The 17,084-nt window shown below is 28.7% G+C and overlaps 1 protein-coding gene across 1 annotated transcript in view; it reads left to right on the top strand.

The window, feature by feature from the left end:
• LOC107436289 (uncharacterized) overlaps positions 1 to 17,084 on the top strand; it is a 52,782-nt gene that overhangs the window by 21,730 nt on the left and 13,968 nt on the right. Inside the window, exons 2-7 of the mRNA XM_016047932.4 lie at positions 8,954 to 9,134; positions 10,031 to 10,107; positions 10,214 to 10,312; positions 11,654 to 11,842; positions 15,104 to 15,213; positions 16,383 to 16,500. Of these exons, the coding sequence (XP_015903418.1) occupies positions 8,954 to 9,134; positions 10,031 to 10,107; positions 10,214 to 10,312; positions 11,654 to 11,842; positions 15,104 to 15,213; positions 16,383 to 16,500 (774 nt within the window). The remainder of the gene's footprint in view (positions 1 to 8,953; positions 9,135 to 10,030; positions 10,108 to 10,213; positions 10,313 to 11,653; positions 11,843 to 15,103; positions 15,214 to 16,382; positions 16,501 to 17,084) is intronic.

The following is a 17,084-nucleotide window of genomic DNA, read 5'->3' as shown; positions in this document are numbered from 1 at the left end:
TAAGGTAATTATATAAACATTCTTTAAATTAAGTTATCAGTTTTCTTTTTTTTTTTTTTATCTTTATTTAAGAAGTTTTAGTTTGTGTCCATCAAATTTAGTACACAGTTCGTATTAACAGTTTTTATTTTTTCTATTGTTAATGTTAATTTAAAATTGCCTATAGTTTCTGTATTCTGTATGCTTTCGGTAAAACATTTTGTTTTTGTTTTAAAATGTAATTATTGCAATTAAAATTAAAACTTTAAAGAAAGCTGGAAACAACTACTTCTTTTTACTTTACTTATTATATATATCTAAATATTTTCTAAAATATTATCTTATATATATATATATATATTCTAAAATAATTTTAATAGATAAATAATATTATGTAAATTGTTTTTAAAATTATTTTTATTTTTAAATTTTTTAAACATTTTATACTTAATTATTTTAATTTTCACCTTCGTCATGTGTAACGATATCTTCACAAATTCCGATTTCAATCTTTAAAATGTCTAAGTTATATTTTTTAAAAATGGTAATAGTTTTAATAGTTTAAACTGTGATATTTCTATGATATTACTTTGAAATAAATTAAATAGTTTAGATGAATAAATAAATTTTATGTATTATTGAAATAATTGCAATACTTATAGCACTTCATGCAATATTCTAAATTCCAAACTTGAATCGCAACCAAAACTAACGTTCAAACGAGCAGAACTCTACAAAATATAATAAAATGGTTTTGTTAAATGTATTTTTTTTTTCTCGAATAAAAGCTATTCGCGCAAATTAAATTTATAGAAGTTTACACATTAGTTTCAGTCATATTAACGTCTGTTCTCTAGTAAATGATTTCAGTCCTGCCTTGCCTTTGTATTATGCATACAAATGTATTTGCCTTCTTCGGGCTCCTCCGTCCACTCAGCATTCCACTATTTTTTTTTTTTTTTTTAATTCGTAATTAATATTTTTCCAACCAATTTCCGTAGGCAACTGTGCTTTTTCTTCTATCTAACCTGATTCTAAGTTTCATCAACAGCGTATTGCCGTTTTGACGAAGGGTGCCGTGATATTGCATATTAACCACTCCTGCTTTTCTCTCATTTCAAGCATGAAGCAAAAGAAGTTATTAGTTTGGTTAATATTTTTCATTCCAGTTATCTCGGAATTGTTCGTTTCGTGTTTTTTTCTTGACGTATATTAACACAACATATTGATAAAAAAGAGGTTATAAATTACAGATAACCTCTAGCTATATGTAGCTAAAGACTAACATATTAGAGAAAAAAAGAGAATTGTGATAAAATAAAAATACTTAAAAGAAAAATCGACTTCGATTCGTGCAATTGCACCAAACCTTGTTGCATTAACTCGTAAATGATTGATTGCGCATTATTAAATCTATTCGATACATGATTCTATCTATTATTTCTTTAAAAAAAGCAAGGCATTACTATTACTTAAAGTAATCAGAATGTGTTTCCTTTGTTCGAAGCTTTGTCGAAAACCAAGCGACTAAAAACTAAACAAGACTATAAAAGACAACAACATCCTCTGCCCTTACCTTCCTTTCGGGATGCTCTTAAGACAATAAAGAAAAACAATGGACATGCACGTTCCTCATATTGTTCTGTTCTTCGGAATTTCGAAAGTATATTGACATCACCGGAACTGAAAATAAGAAGAAAAAACCGAAACTAAGAAAGTCCACTTCCATAGTGCGAAACGCATCGTTGCACTGGCCATCTCTAATCGGTCAGCTAACTCCAAAATATATTCGCGGAAGAGAAAATTGGATAATGAAACAAGAATCCACATTCCGTTTTTTATTCTTCTTGACAAAACAAAGAATGGAGGGACGATATCTGAAAATATAATAATTTTTTATCACGGGACAAAAATCAAGTTTTACTTTTTAAAGCAACTCAATGGATTCTCCAACCTTTTTAGTGTCCCTCATCACGCAATAGGACTTGGCGTAAACTTTATTGTCTTTCGGATTGTAATGACAGTGGCCATCGAGGCCAAAGTAAATATTCGAGATCTGTCTGATAGCCTTTCTTGTGACAATACTGTACTGCTGTATCTTCTTTTGCTGCTAAATATAGTGCTGTACTTTTTTTTTTATTGTTCCCGTTTGGTAAACCGGATTCGAATAGCGTGTTAAGTTTGTCATTGCTGCCCACGCGGAGATTTGGACGTAGGGCAATAAAATTGTGGCTTTGTTTGGGTCTTCATCGGAAAAACGAAATTAGAATTCGATCAGTGTGTTGATAATTTTGAATTTTATTATAGAAGGATAGTGGGTTGTGAAGAAACGAACTTTTATCTACTCTTGAAACAAGGGAGCACTTTCCGGTGTTATGAATTTATCATTATTTTTCTAAACCGAAATTCTACGTCAGGACACATTTTATAAAAGTAGTTACTGTTTATAGGCAACGAGAAGAAATTTAACTGATTCCCTGTTGCTTCGGATTTTTCCGATGGTTGCTATGCAACGAACTTGTCCGGCTCGATATTTTATGATATATGTCATGTAATTATTAAAAAAGGGTAACAATTTCGTAGTCGTACTGGAATTCTAGACTTGGTGATTTATTTCGATAAACAAGGAGAACATTTGCTCTTGAAAAAGAAACAACTATATGACGTTGCAAGAGTATTGGATTTGATTGGACCACTAAAAATGGCACGTTTTATGCTGACACACCCTTAGCAAATTGAATGCAAGATAAAGAATTCTTTCACTTTTGTTTCGCTATAAAAGAAAATCGTCTGCAAGAAACGCAAACTATATTTATTATTCTTTCATTAGTTTCTATAAATGCGAACAGAAAGACATATTTGTTCTGATTTTTAGATATCATTTTTATTAATTCTTATTAACGAAACAATAGTTTTTATTCAATAAGTTTTCTTCATTTCACACGATTTAAGAAAGCGAGCAAAAAGAAGACTGTGCAACGTTATTTCAAGAGTTGGCGATTTTGGCATACGTTCGCGCTGGGAGCTTAGCATCCCTTTGGCTTGCACTTTGAATAAAACGGGCTCTCTCCATAAAGATAATGGTTTTTTCTTAACTTGTAACAAAATATAGTATTAATAACTACTATTAACTGTTTTATAGATTGCAGTGTAATTTCATATTGTTTATTTTGTTGTCGTTCGTAAGGTTTGTGTAATAGTCTGCATAGTAATGAGCAACATTTTTAAATTATCCAAGTGATAATTTTTGTGGAGCAATATCACAATTTCCAAGGAGGAAAAATGATATTTCTATTTTTTGGGACGTTATTAGGAAATACCGTAAACCTGTGTATATCTGGAAACTATATTACGAAATATTTTGATGTAAAACTCTAACTTTTTGAAAAATTGTAACTTATTACATTATCTCTCCAAGCCCTTCAACTGAATACGTGATTTGAAATTTTTTTAAATTTTTAATAAGGTATATTGTATAGTCTCCCATTAAATCAGGTAAAATGGTCGGAACTTGAAATATTGAGAAATTTGTTAAATGCATACGAATAAAATTGTTGCATTCAAATTAACTTTAAACAATACAAAACTCGTGAAAATCGTCGTATTTTCAATGCAATAATAATCATAATTATCGCGCAACAGTGATAAAATGCATTAATTTTTCAAGAATAACCAATTGTCGTTTTATTAAGGAAAGACTGCTTTAACGTAAAATGCATATAATTTTCAAAACATTTTAGTTTCTTTCTTTTAATAAAAGTATCTTCAAACTCCAATGTCAAAAAATTCTGGATCAAATTACGGTAAAAAGTACCGGCACTCAGGCTGCTGCTGATCAATTTTTACGGGACCAAAAACGGGACATTACGAACCAAAAAAAAATCTGATATACCTTACTTTTTACTGTAAAATCATTGAATCAGTCTTGAAACATTACTATAAAATTGGATTTTACGGATAGTGCACCCAGAGTGCTGTTACTTTATTTAGTAATTTCTTCCGGAATTTTTTACCGTGTCTTTTTAATTTAATGAATAACGTTTTCTTTATTGAACTTGATATCCTTATCTCTTTCAATTAAAATCAGTCCGCGTTGTAGTTCCGAGAACCTGCTTCAAAAACAATGTAAAGAAAAAACATCAAATTTCAATAATGCTTTATAGATTGTTAATGTGATGTCTCATTTTAATAAACTTAATGATCCGATTGAAAACAAATTCTGTTTCTCGAAGATCCGATGAAGCGATATTATTTAATGATCTGATCACGTGGTTTAATTGAAATCGTTTCTGATTAACGTTTGTGAGGATGTTACCTACTGTTACGGAAGTCAATGATTTGCATGCAAATAATATCTTATGCGAAATTCATATCGTGAGTTCGTTTAGTTTCAAAAGTTATTGCTTTTATTAATATATATTTTGAATGTAATTATTGATTTTATATTGTAAACGTTTTACAGTTTTTTTGTTGCAATATCGAATGGTATAATTAAATTATTTACTTAAAATCAACCCTTGTTAATATCGTCTAAGATCAATTTTGTTGGGTATCGTTTTTTTACATCTTGAAGAAAATTGTATAAAATATAAATTAGTTAATAAGATATTCTAAAAGGATAATTTTGGTTTTATATGCATTATTTTGTATTATACAACCGGAGATGAACTATCTGTTTAGATTCTGAAAATTATATGTTTTCTATTCAAAGTAAAATGCATTAAATGTCAGGTTATGAACTGTAATACAATACAGCACAATACATATCATGTATATATATATATATATATATATATATATATATATATATATATATATATATATATATATATAAATACAGAAATGTTGTATATTCTTTATATTGTTTGTATTGAAAAATTAAAATTTAAATATATAATAGAAATTAAAATTTTTACTGAATATTTCTGTTGATGAAATAAATTTTAATATAAATTTATACAACTTAGAAAACGTATATTAAATGTATGGTTACTTTATAAATAGATAATTATTTTATATTTTCTTTTCTTTTACGCATATTTTAAATATATGTTCATTGTATATCTTGAATTTTTAAACTTACATTACAAATAAAGACTTTCATTAAATAAATATTAATAACAAAATTTTGATACAAATAATTTAAGCAATTATTAAAAAATATATTTGTTTTATAAGATAAAATGCATTTTATATAACATAAAATAAATTATAACAAATGATGTGATATATTATAAGACAGAACGTGCCAATTTAAACATTTTCAACTACTTTCTAATTTTCAAGTAGCTATTATAATATTTATTGTATTACTTTAACCTATTATATAAAAGAAAAAAGTGACACGGCAATTGATCTTGCCACTTGTCTGTAAACTTTCAACAATACCTGCAGCCTACCTATTTTTTACCATCTCCCATCAGGTTGTTAGAATAAAAAAAATACTCTCTCAGGTTTTTATTTTTTTTTTTTATCAAAAGGAATCCTGGGGAACGATACACCAGCAATATTAGAAAACCATTTCCTGTCACAGAAGGGGATCCCTTTCACATAGGGCAGGAAACATTGGTACCTCGTAACCATAGCAACATGCATTGAGTAGAGTTGAGAGGTCGTTTACTGGAGCATCACTAAGAATTATTGGGAATTCTTTCTCACACTGCTCAAGTTTTTAATGCTATTAATGATTTCAGGCCGGAAAGTTTTTCTAGAGCAATTTTTTTTCACTCTCCCACAGTTACCCAGGTTCTCGAGTTTTTGTAGTTGTTGTAATTATTTTACCCGATGGATCTTGTTAAGAACATCCGCCGATGTTTCCCTTTCGTTCATTGTTTGAAAGATATTTATGATTCGATTGGGTGGCATTTACTGCAATGTAATCACTTGCCAATTATTGTCTCCAGCTATTATGAAAGAATGGATATAAATTTTCATTATCTTTCATAGTTTAACGCAATTATTGCGAGCTTTGACTTCTATTGCGTATTAAAGTAACACATATAAAGGTATTGTTTGTATTTGAGAACTACGCTCATAAATTATTTTCGACTAATAATAGTATGTATTCGAATCGCAACTTGTTTGGTTTTGCAAAAAAATCATTGTTATTTATATGGTATTTCTATTTCAGTTAAGGAGATTATTAACTATAAAAAATTGAATGTTTTTTTTTATCTTTTGTAACTAGGAATAAAGGAAAATTCCATTTAACAAATATATTTCAAAAATAAATAAAATGAGAAATTAACTTTAAATCGGGAAATAAATTCGACAGTTGTGTTTCATTCTTTTTTTAAAAAAAATTATTTTTTCTTTAAATGCAATCGTTTATTCGAACGTTTTATTTGTAATTGAAGTTAAGCATTAAATTCAATAATATAAATACTATCAAAAATTAATCAAGATCAAGGTAAACTCAAGCTGTTTTCTTTTTAAGCTAATAGATTTGTTTAGAAGTAGGTACTTTCTATGTTAACGATATACAAGATTAATAATATAATTCTTTAATATTTTACTATTAATTTATTATTTAATAATATATATTTAATACTCTATATTAAATAATTATATATTTAATGTTACATATTCAATAATAATAATATATTTCATGAATTTAATCATAAATAATTTTATGAAACCATTTTTATTCTTTAATAAAATCGATGAATTTGATAAAATTTCTCCAGAACAAAGGATTATTAGACAATAATTCCCCCTAACCACCGCAGATTGTTCCTTTGTTATTTCCTCTATTTTCCTTAATCTTAGAGACGTATGGGTATTCGAAAAAGAGTTTAAATCGAAGTTAAAGATATTTCATAAGTTCACTCTAAGTCTTAGGATTTTATCATGATTCCTCAGCATTGCTTAAAAATCCTTTACTTGATAAAATTTTCTTTTCAGTTTTGTATTTTTTAGTAAATTTGTAGTAACAAGAACTATCTTTTTAAAAACCAGAATTTCCGACTAACCGTTACCATATAAACAGAAAAATTACTAAAGGAATGATTTAAATATGATATATTTTGGTTTAATTCACCAGAAATATGCTCATTACCTTACAGTATGGTAAATTTTTCAGAATTTTCCTCTCCGCGTACTTTTATACGATAAAATTAAAACCTTTTTAAAATATCCTTTTAGTAGACAAAATAATTCTGAAAGCACAATCAACTCCAGTTTCTGTTCCCAACTTTTAAATGATAAGAAAATTTATCCAATGATTATATTATTTTATACACCTTACCCGTGATTTTTCAGAAACAGGAAAAAAGGTGCAAAAGGAAGGAATAAAAGAGAAAAGGAACCTTTCTGTGCCGGAAAAAAGGGGTCGAAGGTCCCCTTGGGGACTCCCCATCCCCTGCATCCGCTCCACACTTTCTCAAAGGGGGCGCTTCGCACACAGCATCCGCTGAAATTGAAAATCCCACGGGAATCAAGAATTCCAACATACAATGTATAATTTTCAGATTTCAGGTAGAGAAATCTCGATCACACAGGATGCTTATAAGGTGGAGCTTTTCATCAATGAATGGGCGTAGCTGTCGAGGCACTGGGGGGAGGGGGTCTGCAAGGGTGTCTATCGTTTGGAATTTGCGTGGGTGGGAGATAATATGGGCCCTCAGGTAGTGAGGGTCAGAGAAGAGGAAGTAAGAGGCCATACGATTTAAGAGTGTTGATTTTTTTTTTATTTGTATGAATAGCTTGTTACATTTATTTATACTAAGCGGGTTTATTATTCTTTTGAGTACCCATTTATAAGGGACATTGTCAGGACCCGAATAGCAAAAATAGCGCTCAATGTCACCTGCAATTGGTCCTTTTGATTCTCCATAATTTTAATGTTATTAAATATTTTATTTTGCCAGTTCATTTTTTTAAATTAGCTTAATTAATTTTTTCTTAATTTTTATAATTTTACTTAGAATATTTTAAAATTTTATTTTACGCAATCAATAAAGCGGCGTTGAAAAATTGTATTAAAATAATAATTTCACATAACCATTTAAGCTTTAAAAGCTATAAAAGTACAACCATTTAAAGCGTCTTAGAAACATATTTTAAGGTAAAAAGAATCACTTGATATCACACTTTTTAAAAAATAATTAATATTACCTACCAAAAAATGCGTTATGAATTCAATACTTGAAAAACAAATACATCCTCTTTATTTATTTTGAAATTAAATGAGATGTTATAGTAGTTTAAAGTGTGCTAAGAAATAAAAATTTGTGCAAATAAAGTTGTATTAAAATTTGTTTTTCTTTTTAATTAATACATAAAAATATTTTTGATGTTTGCACATGAAGTGGAATTCGTCCTTCTGTTATATGCTTTAGAAGGGCATTATTTATCTAAACTAAATAAATAATAGTTATTACGTCTTTTATTTTATTTAAGGCATTAAATTAGGCTTTCTATTAAATAATTTTAACTTTTTTAAATACTTGTTTATTTATTTAAAAAAAAGTATTTCAAAGCAGCAAAAACAACGACATTAGTAATAAAGTAAACGAGTCGTTTTTTTTCATCTCTAGGTTCATGTCAGTGACTACAGTATTAAAAGCATATTATAAAATAAATTAACAAATAAAGGGAAAAAAGTATACCCTTAAAAGAAGGGGGGGGAATTATCAATAAACAGGAATAAAATTTTTAAAAAAGTCATCTGTAGTGTCAGGTTTTGTGTAAGTTGAAATTTTCAGTTAAAAAAATTTAATAACTGAGACATATAAAGAAGGATGTTAATAGGTATGTAAATAACTAAGAAGAGATATTATTATATTGCATACAGAAAAAGTACTTTTTTTATTATTTTGTTTTACCGCTACTATTATTATATATTAATTGTTGCTAGATCAGATTATGAACTGTTCCTACAAATAAAAATGACTAATTATAAATAATTTTTAGTTTTATTTTAGCAAATCATTCTGAAATATCTAAAAATTTATAATTTTTTATTGTGTTTCAGTGTCTTCTATTTGTTACTTTCCCATTGAGTTTCAAGGAACATTTCTTACGCAAACACAAGCCAGTGCCGCTTATGGTGGACATACGGTTACCTACAGTGAAATAACCGTCGAAGTAGACTCCATACCTCCATGGGGAAGGTGCCATAGGAGGAGAGGAAATAATGTTATTTTAAAAGACACGTAAGTTATTTTGGAAGAAATTATTAAAAAATGTGTCCATATGTTTTCGTTAAAAGTATAAACAATTGAAACATTTTAGCAGTATTTTTCAGGAGCTCTAACATTTATTTTTAAACGTATTTCTGAAAAATACTGTTAAAATATTTGCTTAAAGTAACAGACTTACACTGTCAGAAATTCCACATCAAATTACGGTAAAAAGTACCGGCACTCAGGATGTTGGTCCTTTTTACCGTGAAATCAATTTTTACCGAAACATGTTACGAAACAAAAAATCTGATTTACCGTAATTTTTACAGTAATAATTACATTAAAATCACTGAATCACTCAAGTTCAATGAACATTGCTGTAAAAATGGATTTTATAGTAAAATGGTTTTTGAGGAGTGCCGGTTCTTTATAGCGTAATTTGATCCGGAATTTTTCGCATTGACTGGTTGTCCTTGATGCTTATTTTTAGATTCTTCTTAAGAATAAAGTAAAAACAAAATGCATATAAGAGGTTTCAGATTAATATTTAGGTGAAGAAAAAACAAAAATATCCTTGAAGTCTAGCGAATCTCTAATGAAGAAGGCAGGACTGAAAACAACAAAATATGTTTGATTGCTGGAAGAAACGAAAAAGTGCTGTAAGCAAATTATAAAAAACTTCTCTCAGTTTCATCTGGCAATAAAACATGTTTTGTTGTCTTTCCTGTTTTCTTCAGTGTTACATTTCGATTAAAAAAAATTTTTTAAGGTGTATAAATACGTTACTTAATAAATGTAATTTAAAAATGAATTAAGTAATTATATTTGTTATTTTCTCTTAATTTAAACAATATTCCAAGTTGCTTGTAAATGATTTTTCCAATTTATTTCTTTTCTCAAAATTGATTACAAATTTAATTTTTCAGCACTGGTGGTGAAGATTGCATTAGATGTTTTCACATAACACTCAAGTCTCTAAATGTTATTCAAATTCATACAGAAGGTGCGTTAATATTTTAATTTTATATTGTTTAAATCAATTTCAATTCAATAAAAAAAATGCTTGTATTAAAATATTTTTAAAATATTCTATCAATCTTTCAAAATAGGTTTAGCTAGATGTTACACAAATGAAGAAGCAGCTAAAGCAACATGCCCGGATGAAAGAGCTGTTATGGAAAGACGTTTTAAAGAAATTTTATTATTTCGTAAGTTTTTGTTTTATATCGATCTTTTCCTAATAATGAGTCAGTTGCAGTTGGACAATAAATTTTTTTAAAATTATACTTAAGATAGCTAATTTTCGTATTTTTTCCTTTTTTGAGTTAAAAGATAAAAAATAATGAAAATTATTTAAATTTGAGAAGAAAAGTATTGAAAGTACCTCCAATAAGGCTAGTTTGACCCGATGCTTGATCCAGGAGTTTCTTTGCCTTCTGGGTTGGGTTCAAAATTTGAAGGCTATGGAGTCGAACATTGAAAATCGTAAGATCAGAATTGGGTCAGTTGTCCAACGCCGGTTATAAAATAAAACAAAATTACCATAATTAGCTAAGCATCCTTGCTGTCAACAATACTTTGGCAACTTTTTAACGGCTTCTCTAACGAATAAGTGCGTTAATCTGTTGATTTTTTAGTTATATTATTATAAAACATACCCGGATGGCAAATGGTCATTGCTTATCCTTTATTTTTATAAGAACATAACGAGTGGAAAAATATATTTTAATTGGTGTATTTTCCCCAGTTTATTAAAAGCTAACAAATGTCGATTAAATAACTAATATTAATAATTGTAAATTCGCGGTGCATATTGTTCTTACGTTTTGAAATAGTTATTGAGACCTTTCCTTCAATTAAGGCTGTTTTTTGAAGGTTCTGTCGTCATATAAAATGGTGCTTTTTTGCGAATAATATACTATTTTTATAACTGTTTTGAGCTTGCGACTGTTGTGACTCTCAGATCAAGTTTAGCTTATCAAAAGCCAGCGTTGTCTACACTTATTTTGAAAATGGCATAAATCGTTAATATGGAGAAAAGCCACAGTTTTGTGAAAATGAAAAGCGCTTGTGGTCTAAAATTTTAATATTTAAAAACTTACTCCAATGTTGCATTACCTGGGTTCATAACAATGAGCAAAAACTGAGAATTAAGCAATGATTTTGATAATTTTCACCTTGGTGGAAAAATATCGCCAAATCGGCTATTTTTAAAAAAAGTTTAATAACTTTTAGAATATTTAAGTTATTTGTCCGTTGTAAAACCCAGATAATTCTTCACGACAAGATGATATTATATAGTTTAAATCATCGCATTGCTTCAAGTGTGAAGCACTTAAACTGTGGCTTTTTTATATATTTTCCTTGGCGACAGAGCTTCGAAAGACTACGTTGTGGAATAGTTATTAGACTGATGACCATTACTATTTATATTACGTTCCTCTCAGTGCATCTATTGTTATGAGGCCAACAAAACTTTGCACAAAGGTTTTGCTGTTACGGAAGTGTTGTTTTCTTAGGAATAAATTCTATCTTTTGTGATTTTTCAGGCAAGCACGAGCCGGGTACAATGATGACAGTGGAAGATCTCTTCTGTCCCATCAGTGGCCGGTTCAGGTTCACGTACTCGGCCAACTTTGGCGAGTTCCAGTGCGAACAACCTTATTCTGAGTTGAGCAATTGCCCCAATGGAAATGGACTTAATGCAAAGTTTAGACAATGCAACTTTCCAGATATGAGTAAGAGTTGTTTATTGTTTTATGTACTCCAAAACTGTCTTTCATAGTTTTAAATATGAAATGGGGAGGGAAAAAATTGATATCGATCCTTTGTAACGAAATTGATTGATTTCATTTGAAAAATTCTTTATAGAGAAAAATTCATTTTAAAGAGATTTTTACAGTAATTTAAATGGCAGTTAATTATTTTTATTTAATGTGAAAAATATTATATATCGATCCTCTGTAACGAAATTGATTGATTTCATTTGAAAAATTCTTTTTAAGAGATTTTTATAGTTATTTAAATGGCAGTTAATTTTTTTATTTGGTGTGAAAAATATTATAAAATATAAAATTATTAGGAAGAAAATAATAAGCATTATAAAAGGTTTGGAATGAGTCATCTCCTTTTGCGTTGAATTCTATTGTTATGCGATCTCGTTGAAATGAATAATGAGCGTGGTTCCAAAAACAAGAACAAAAGAGAGCGAGTTGGTTGCTGGGAAATTTCAACTTACAAATGTAATTTTCTTCAAAAATGACGGAAATCGAAAAGATAAACATCTGAAATATTTGTTATATGGAGCCAACAATTTCCTTAAATCGAGAACATTTTAAATATAATTTAGCTTTCCGATTGAAAAAAATTATTACGCTGTAATGAGACTTTATAAGAAAAATCTATTTAATACATTTTCTGTTAAACAGCTTTGGTTTAGTGAAGTAGCTCTATTTTCAACTTAGTTTGGTTTAGTGAAATATATGTACGATATTAAATATAGATATATTTATTAAAAATATATAAATAATTAAATTATTTAAAAATAATCTAAAAATTTCTTTTTATTATTATTATTGAAACTATTTTAACAGTAAAAGAAAATATAGTTGCTAGGAAATAATGGCTTTTATTTTTCAAAATTTTATAACAAAGACAACATTGATTGCGATAAAATTTAGAAAAATTATATTTTTATTTTCTTAACTGGTTTATAATATTCTTCCAACAACGCTACGTCTACAGATTTGAGAGGGGATTTATAAGTAGTGGTGCCCATTTCTTAGAAAGTTGAAATTGAATTTTAATTTAAATTTTTATACTTAAAGACAATTCATCTATATTTTACAAAACTAATTTCTAGTAAAGTTTTTTTTTTTTTCAGTTTAGTTGAAAATAATTCATAAGAAACGAGTATTGGTAAAAGTTATATTCTCATGCTTATTTTAAAACACTTTCAATTAGTATACGTATTCGATCACAAAGCTGAGTTCAAAAAGTTATTAAGTATTACACATTTTTTATGCTACATTGGGAATAATTTTGTTCTTATAGTTGGAAACAATCATCCGACTCTTTTATCTTAAATTACGCTCAAAATTCACAAAAAATAATATAAAAAATTAATTAATAAAAAAAGAATCATCTAATTTAATATTTAAAGTTGTTTCTAAAAATAAGTGAAAACGAACCGAATCAAACTAAAGAATAATTAAAACCATTTTTTTTAAAGCTGCAACAAAGATAATTTCATTTTTACTGGTGGCAACAGTCTTTAGACTCTTCCCGCTAGAATTACGCTCATAAACCACAAAAGACCATCTCCTCAGTTAATATGAGTAATCGATCACAAAGTTGCATGTCTCTACATGTACCGTAATTGTGATTACCTCTAAACAATTTACCCTCACTTCCTGCGAGGGGACATCCGATTCAACTTGTTTAGCCGATGGACAACCTGTGTTATGAATCACGACAAAGAAGAAAAGCCTAAAGAGAGTGGACAACACTACACAATCACCGGAAATTATTCCATTTTCAGAAAGTTGTCTCTACAACTACTTATGTTACATTACAAGCTCATATTATTCTACCTTCTAATTGCTGAGAAAATCTCTGCCCATCTCTGTTTTTCGATTTGCCCTTTCATGATCCGATGCAACTCCTGACTAATCTGTCCTCCTTGTTTCCATCGGGAATCAGGGCATCGTAAATCGGCGAATTAAAAATAGAAGTCAAGGATTAGCGAGTAAGATTTCGCTGACAAACGTGGACAGCATAACTTGAGATTAGGTGAACGGGATTCTTTTGAAATGGCGTTCACGTAAATTGGTGATTTGTTTATGATCTTTATTCCAAGTTAAATTTAGAGATCGAGTAATATTTTACTCCCACTTTTAAACCGATACTTGTTTTCCCACAAATTATTCGCCGTTTCATGTTTCATATCGTAGGCGTAATTTTATTTATAAGAACTTTGAAATAGAAAAAAACATACATTTAGTTACAATTTGCGTACGATTTTTTTTCTTTAAATAGAATTTTATGCGGACATATAACTTAATCATTTAGGGAAGAAATTAAATCATACAAAAGTTTACAAGTTATATCTAATCACTTTGTTTTTCTTCTTTAAATAATAGTAATTATAAAAATTCAATTATTTTTCTCCAGCTTTAGTAGCAGACTTTTAGGTTGTAAATTCAACAGGTGTTATTTTTAAGGAACTTGACTAAGGAATATGACTAAAGGGGGGAAAAATCGATTTTTTTTTTTTAGAAAGTGTAAACTAAAATCATTTTTTCATAAAATAAACCTTTAAATCTTGTTTCTGTGTTACTAATTATGCTTATTTGCCTTTTGAAATCTTAGACCGAACTAAATAATATCTATCAAATACATTTAAAGCGTAATTTAGGAAGGGAAGCATCATATTTTTAAAAACATTACGTTAACAATGAATAACCAACCAGAGTGATAAGTAAAATTTAGTTTCATAGTTAAGTTTTCAATAATAGGCAGCAAAAATTTTTTCCTTTTAGTTTCCTTATCTCTAGTAAACCTTAGATTTCAATAATACCCAAAGTAAAAAGCTCTATGGCGTTAAATTGCATGATCTGGGCGACCAATTTTGATCGCCAAAATGCAAAATTTAGCAACCCGGGAATGACTCTCGACATAGCTCAAAAATGAAATCGCTTTGTTCTTTTTAGTTTACAGTTCCATTATTATTAACAATACCCGTGTACAATACCCCCAATATAATTAAAAATAACCCGTGTTTTTTTCCACATGACGAGAAATTAAAACTTTGCTTGCATTTCGTGCTATTCTTTATAAATAATTTAATCACATCTAACAAGCATTTTAAAGTGTACTTAATGTGTTGCATTCCAACACAAAGTTAATGTTTCTTTCTTAAGGGTTTTGTTAAAACGATAATTGTATTTTTGTAAGTATAAATTAAGTCACATTAAATAAATCACTTTTTTCCTCCCTAGGCATCTCTTTTCTGTGTCTAGGAGATTGGGCTGGTAAGAATGGAGACCGATACATTGCTCTAATGGATTTACGAGACGAACCACAGGCTCGTCCTAAATATAGATGTGGGGTAAGTTTTCTGAATTGTTTCACTGAATATATAAACATCCATAGACACATAACTTTCTACTGAAACTAAACATCTGTTCCCGCAATAACAAATTGACTTTTAAAGTCATCATTTAAAGAATATTTCTGTTCTAAACATCAATCACGCGTCGTAAAATTGTATCTGGCTGCTTAGTTAAACAAATAGAACAAATAAAAAAATTATATTAATTTATAACTTTAAAAAAGAAACTTTCAGGAAAATGCAACGCAAAACAATGGTTACTTTTTGAAAATCTTGAGGTATCTTTAATTTAAAAATTGTAAAAGCGTAAGTTTTCTTAAAATCTACTATTACACATAAATTATTATTTTTTTTATGTTAAAAAGTTTTTTCGGTTAATTTTCGAAATACTGTTGTATTAGAATTTTTTTTGAGTGTTTCTTCAGAACTCTTCTCTCCACGGTGTTTGATTGAACGAAATGATATTATTTTACATTTATTAATTTATTTCTCCTAAAAATTCTCTCGAACATTTTTTTTAAAAATTCATTTGTTTCCTGAATTTATTTAATCTTATTTCTTTAAATAAATAAATTCAAAAAGTTCTCGAATTTTTTCATGTCGGACGATTTTAACTATCGAATTTTGATATCAGAAATAAAATTTTTACGTTGCACCGTAACTATGCCAAATAAACTACGAAACCATAAATATCAGTACATTGCACCATAAATCTATACTATAACTCAATATTAATTCATTTTATCACCCCCTTTGAACAATTGTTCTGTATCGGAATTGAGGCACTAAATTCTCTACTCTGCAGCCTCGCAATTTTGAACCTTATAGAGAGGACGAGGGAAATCCCTGATTAAGTCCTTAGACAACATTTTCCTGGAAGACTTTTTTGATAGAACTGACACACGTTTTGGAAAAGAACCTCCCGTGGTCAGCCCGATGATTTGAGGATTCTAACTCATGATCCATCTAAAATTGGAAATATTAATTTCATGTCAGACGTGGTCAGTGTACGAATAGGCTATAAGATTTGAAGATTGCTACATTGGGAGTGCTCCATGAGTCATCTTGAATCGAACAAAATATTATTATAACTATATTGTTTTCTTTCGAAAACAACATTATTTTTTGAATGATGCAACATTGCCTAATCATTTGTTTATTTTCAGCTCTATCGTAGAGACACTGTAACTGGAAGAGTATATGTCTCCTTAGCATCGGACTCCACTTGCATGAATCAATTGACATCTTCAATGTCAGGCTATGAGTCCTTGGTCCTTAATCCATGTAAGTTTACTCAACTTTGCGTATGAAGAGATAGTTAGAAGAACATATTAAAGGAAATATCAATAAAATTGTAAAAGATAGAAAAATAATATTTTTCACTCAAATTCTGTTATGACATTTTCTTTTTTCCCAGGAAGTGCATTAGTGTCTTCAACATTTTCTTCCACTAAGCTCTTTATGAAGTGTTTTCATATTCCGTCGTAATTTGAAATTATGTTTTTTCGCGAATAATTAGCTATTTTTATAATTGCTGTGAGTTCGCATCTGTTACTCATGGCATGACTGTTAGGTCAAGTTTAGCCTATCTAAAGCCAGCGATGTCTACCGCTTATTTTGAAAATGACGCAAAACGTCACTATGGAGAAATGCCACAGCTTTGTAAAAATAAAAAGCGTTTGTGGTCTAATTTTTTAATATTTACAAACTTACTCCAATGCTGTATTACCTAGGGTCATAAAAATTTCAAAACTGAAAATAAGGCAGTGAATTTGATAATTTTCATCTAGGTGAAAAAATGTCGCCAAATTGAAGATTTTTAAAGAAGTTTAATAACTTTTAAAATGTTTAAGTTATTTATCTTGTAA

The sequence above is a fragment of the Parasteatoda tepidariorum genome, chromosome 1 (assembly GCF_982258835.1).
Source record: "Parasteatoda tepidariorum strain Cologne lab strain chromosome 1, Ptep-v5.0, whole genome shotgun sequence".
NCBI classification, from domain to species: Eukaryota; Metazoa; Arthropoda; class Arachnida; order Araneae; family Theridiidae; genus Parasteatoda; species Parasteatoda tepidariorum.
Note: the sequence above shows the minus strand (reverse complement) of the source record. Positions and strands in the feature narration are given on the sequence as shown.